General features: G+C 36.1%; 1 protein-coding gene across 2 annotated transcripts in view; it reads right to left on the reverse strand.

The window, feature by feature from the left end:
• The window catches only part of fam111b (FAM111 trypsin like peptidase B), a 19,564-nt gene extending 16,831 nt beyond the window's left edge, over positions 1-2,733 (reverse strand). The window contains exons 1-4 of one of the 2 annotated variants that reach the window (XM_016446775.1): positions 2,650-2,733; positions 2,293-2,347; positions 2,137-2,192; positions 1,399-1,461 (exon numbers count right to left, since the gene is read on the reverse strand). In XM_016446775.1, coding sequence (XP_016302261.1) covers positions 1,399-1,455 — 57 coding nt within the window. In that variant the 5' untranslated portion in view covers positions 1,456-1,461; positions 2,137-2,192; positions 2,293-2,347; positions 2,650-2,733. The remainder of the gene's footprint in view (positions 1-1,398; positions 1,462-2,136; positions 2,193-2,292; positions 2,348-2,649) is intronic. The other variant, XM_016446783.1, reaches the window with a different exon arrangement.
• Between the last annotated feature and the right edge of the window lie 2,785 nt (positions 2,734-5,518).

The following is a 5,518-nucleotide window of genomic DNA, read 5'->3' on the forward strand; positions in this document are numbered from 1 at the left end:
TGACGAAGCGGATATCGTCCTCTTTTGGAAGACCAAACAAAGTAGTTTCGCTTTCACAACGAAACAGCGTCTTTACGACATGGCGGCAACAACACTACAGCGAGAATAAAAGTTACACCTTCTTAATTTGTGTGAACATTTGGGCGGCATTATGCATATCTTCCCAGATCGTGACGTAGACGTGGGGGCGTGTTAGAACGAGCCGTTTTAGGTAGGTGTGGGGAAGTCGTGGCCTAATGGTTAGAGTCATACTCGTAGCCCAAAAGGTTGCGGGTTCGAGTCTTGTACTGGCAGGGATTGTAGGTGGGGGGAGTGAGTGTACAGCGCTCTCTCCCACCTTCAATACCACGACTGAGGTGCCCTTGAGCAAGGCACCGAACCCCCAACTGCTCCCCGGGCGCCGCAGCATAAATGGCTGCCCACTGCTCCGGGTGTGTGTTCACGGTGTGTGTGTGTTCACTGCTGTGTGTGTGCGCACTTTGGATGGGATAAATGCAGAGCACTAATTCCAAGTATGGCACTTCACTCACTCACTCAAAAATGCTTTTTATGTGTAGTGTCACTATTCTACCACTAGATTCTCTGCGTAAGCATGCTCAGAGGTGTGCTTATATTTACACACATTTCTACGTATAAGTACAAGTTTTTTTCGATTATCCGGGTGTGACGCGCTGCCAAGATGGCAGTGGTTGGCTCCGCCCACTTTAGGCTTCAAAAATGCTCTTCTGAACACTACGAGTGACCCGTATTGTATGCCCCGCCTTTCTGAAACGTGTCGATTTTTACAAAGCTAATCGGTCTGAAAAGCGAGGTGTGCTCTGATCACTCACTCAAAAATGCTTTTTATGTGTAGTGTCACTATTCTACCACTAGATTCTCTGCGTAAGCATGCTCAGAGGTGTGCTTATATTTACACACATTTCTACGTATAAGTGCAAGTTGGTAGATCCCACACTTTGCGTGAAACTGTTCTTATGCACTCATTACGCACACACCTGTGCTTACGCACGGTTGATAAATGAGGCCCCAGGTTTGAGTGTATGCCAACATGAATGAAACGAGATCTCTACAGCAGAATGGAAGATGTGGAGTATGTCCCTCATCTAAAGAATCTAGTTCATCTGCATCTTAATCTATAACCCCTCCACCCAAATATACACCCAGACATAATTTATGGGATATTAATTAAATTGGTGATGGGAAGAGCTCGCTGCCTGTTGTGGTTTTCACATTATAAGACTAAAAATAAAAGAAAAATAGAGCATGATGAAAATTTACAACCCATGCAATTCGATTAAATTTAGACAATCTATAAATGTAAAAACAAGCATTCAAGTGAACACTGCTGAAACAAGGTTGTCATTAAATAATGATTAATTATTAGTATGTGTGATCTACCTGCTTCACATCTTTTGATTGTCCCTCTTCTACTACTTCTTTACTCAAATCAGCCATTGCTTCCTGAAAAAAAAAAAAAATGTTAACAAGAATGTTTATACAGTGTTGACATGTGCTATATGAAACACTTGTAAAAACAATAAGTTTATATATATATATTATAGAGAGAGAGAGAGAGAGAGAGAGAGAGAGAGAGAGAGAGAGAGAGCGAGAGAGAAATGTTATAAAGAAGTGACTAACAAATGTGATTGGGAACCCTTCAATTATTTTCATTTTATGTTTATTGATGTATGGCACCACTGACTGCTTTAAAACTTTATATACACCTATACATAGTAATTTTAACTTAATTTATAACTAGTAACTAGCCTACATCAGGTTGACAACTTCATGTGTGATGCACTTGGAATAGAATTTTCTTTGACTAGAGGGTTAATAAAGAAAAAGTTACTTAAATCATGTTGTAGTTACTACATTTTCAACTTCACTAGTTAAAAATCATTAAAAAAAAATAAACAAAAAAAAAGAATCGGTCATTCTGCAAAAATCGAGATTTTAATTTTCTGTCAAATCACCCAGCCCTACTAGTAAGTGTCAAATTCTGTTATTTTTCTGCTAATTAATTAATTGTAATGCAGGGTTGTTTAAGCTCATTTGTACTTTCAGTTTTGATTTGAAGAGAGATAGATAGAGGATTGATGGAGGATAAATGGATAGATAGAAGTGTCTTTTTCTAACACGTTTTTTTCTCTCTTCTTTGGTTTCCTCTCTTATGCTCTCAGTCTGTCCACGCCCTGTGAAAGGAATCGAAAGTTACTGAAAGTGTTGCGACACTCACTGAATACCTGCCAAAAGTACAAGAGATGAACACAGATAAAATAATAATACACAAACCTTTTATGATATAAAATATAGCTACTGGTAATTTACTGCCAGGACATCATTAACCCTAAAACACAATGCAATGAAGTGCAAAATTCAAAGTACAGGTATAAAAAAAATACAGAAATATCCTTCATATTAATACAGTACATAGAGCCCTATTTTTCCAGATTTTTTTTTTTACAGTGTAGGCCAAATTTAGTAACCCAGTCAGAGACATCCAAAGGTAATGTTCTAAATAATTAAAACATTCTCACTGTAACATTCATCCACTGGACGTGAGTTTATGTGAACCCCTGTGCAGTTTATTTAAAATAAGACATGAACAAATACTAAATAAATAAAGACTTAAACATGAAACAAACTCACCTACAGCAGTTACAGGGAACAAAACTAAATGAAGACAATGGGAACGCGAGAGCTGTTTATATACAGAGACTAAAGACTAAGAAGGTACACCTGAGAATAATCAAACAAAGAACCAATGAGAGAACAGGACACATGACTAAAACAACCAATCAGAACATGACATGTAACCCAGGGAAGCACATTGCATGAAACGAGGAGCAAGGGAAACGAATGACCAAAAACAGGAACATTACTGAACATTTCAAAATAAAAGACATGAAAATATATATATATATATATTTTTTTTATTAAACATTTATTCAGAAATACAAGTGTGACAGAACATATGCCAAGGAAAAGAGCCAGGGGTTCAAGGATGACCAAACAATATACAGCAATTACAAATCAAAAGAGAAAGAGTAGAAAAATAAATAAGTGAGAAAAAATAAGATAAATAACATAAACAGAACACACAACAAAAAACATACTCTTCCCTCAAAACACAAAATAATTATCAGATAAAAATTATACAAAAACACCAAAAAGTGAGCAACTGATTATAGAACCGGCTTTCTGACAAGATGCGCATTAAATATCGCATGCCATTTAGCGTGCAGCCCTATTATTTACCAATAAATACTTGTTAGGAAGCGTCCAAACCTTTTTCCACAAAATATTGTTCACTGATCTATTCCATTTTGAAATAGCATGAGGAGTGGAAACACAATCATTAAGAAAAAGAAAGCAAATATTTCTGTTATTTTTCAATGTAGATTTAAAACATATCCCACCTACATACGTGTCAACTGGGTCTGGGAGAGGCATTTCAGAACTTGTCAAAGCACTGTTATAGCCCTTAAATAACATAATTACACCATTCGGAATAGCACCAAATACAGTGGCAAACTGTTTTGGAGTAACAGGAAACTTATAGTGAGAAAGAAATTCTTGATAAGTAAACAAGTAACCATTCTGATGAAATAATTGACTAACCCGATTGATACCATTCTTAAACCAGTTTTCAAAAAATAGGGACTTATGTTTATTAACAGATATTCTTATTATTCCAAATAAAGTAATTAGTTGGAGAAAAATTGTGTTTGAAAATCATAGACCATGACATCTTCTTGAAAGTAAGAGAAGTGGGGGGTAACTTTCATAACCTTGCATTTGTGGATAAAATATTTGGCAAGTAAAATAAGTAAGTTGCAGAGAAAGTAAATATTTCCATATTGCTTCTCAAAAGTGAAAATTCCAAACAAAACATCCTTAAAGAAAAGCTCAAAGTCATTATGTATGAAGTTTATAATGAACTGGCAAATGTCTTGCCAAAGTTTTCTTGTATGAACACAATGCCAAAAAAGATGCAGGACAGTCTCTGGTTGTGTGTCACAAAAAGTGCAGTTCACATCTATGTTTAATTTGAATTTCGACACAATAAATGTTTTAACAGGATAGTACTGATGAATAAGCTTAAAAGAAATCTCTTTAACCTTATTTACAAATAAATACTTGTTAGGAAGCGTCCAAACCTTTTTCCACAAAATATTGTTCACTGATCTATTCCATTTTGAAATCGCATGAGGAGTGGAAACACAATCATTAAGAAAAAGAAAGCGAATATTTCTGTTATTTTTCAATGTAGATTTAAAACATATCCCACCTACATACGTGTCAACTGGGTCTGGGAGAGGCATTTCAGAACTTGTCAAAGCACTGTTATAGCCCTTAAATAACATAATTACACCATTCGGGAAAGCACCAAATACAGTGGCAAACTGTTTTGGAGTAGCAGGAAACTTATAGTGAGAAAGAAATTCTTGATAAGTAAACAAGTAACCATTCTGATGAAATAATTGACTAACCCGATTGATACCATTCTTAAACCAGTTTTCAAAAAATAGGGACTTTGGTGGGTAGGGATTGTTTATATAGGGATTGTTTATAACAGATATTCTTATTATTCCAAATGAAGTGATTAGTTGGAAAAAAATGTGTTTGAAAATCACAGACCATGCCAAAAGTGCTTGTTTGTGGAAATAAAAGATATATTCTGGTATAATATTCCAAATACTGAATGGATTTTTCAAGTAATTCCTCAACCAGCTGATTTTAAAGGTATTATTTAACGTTGCAAAATCAACCAAATTAAGACCTCCGTTACTGTAGCTGTTAGATAGAACAGATTTTTTGACGTAATGGATCTTATTTTTCCATACAAAGTTACATAATTGTTGATCAATCTTTTTACACATTAGGTGGTTTGCAATCACGTGATTGCAAACCACCTATTGGTGCAATATCACTTCTGTCATTCAACGTCGCGCATTGTCGCTTGCGGTTGGTGTTTTGAGCCGCACTGAGCGCAGTTCTCGTGCTGCAACAGTTCGGCTAAGCGGCATGAATCGAATTTAACGTTAACCGTTAGTAGTTGGCTAGCTGACGTTAGCTGACTCTTCTCACACATTGAAGGTTTCCCAAAAACAACGAGTTGAGGAGGCAGTGGGAAGTAGCTCTAAGAAGAGAAGGTTTTTCCGCAAGCGAGTCCTCCGTGCTATTCAATGAACACTTCAAGCCGGTGTAGCAGTCGATTCTGTTCCCCTAGGAATGCCTGTTTCCCTTTACGCAACCATACTACAATTCTTACGTAGTTGCCTAGTTACCATACGTACGATCAGAACTAGCGTGCGCAAGAAGCACAACTGGATGTACGGCAAGTCAAATGGTTCAAAATACCGTCTTTAATCCGAAACTTTAAAATAGTTTTAAGAAGAGAGGTTTTTCAACTTGAAATTTATTTCCTTTTTTTTTTCCAATCAAATTTATTACTGATTTCAATGTGATTCTTAAGGCTTTGGCTATTCTGTTTTATACTGTCTTATACTTACTC

This window comes from Sinocyclocheilus anshuiensis, unplaced genomic scaffold (assembly GCF_001515605.1).
Source record: "Sinocyclocheilus anshuiensis isolate Anshui unplaced genomic scaffold, SAMN03320099.WGS_v1.1 scaffold137, whole genome shotgun sequence".
In the NCBI taxonomy this organism is placed as follows: Eukaryota; Metazoa; Chordata; class Actinopteri; order Cypriniformes; family Cyprinidae; genus Sinocyclocheilus; species Sinocyclocheilus anshuiensis.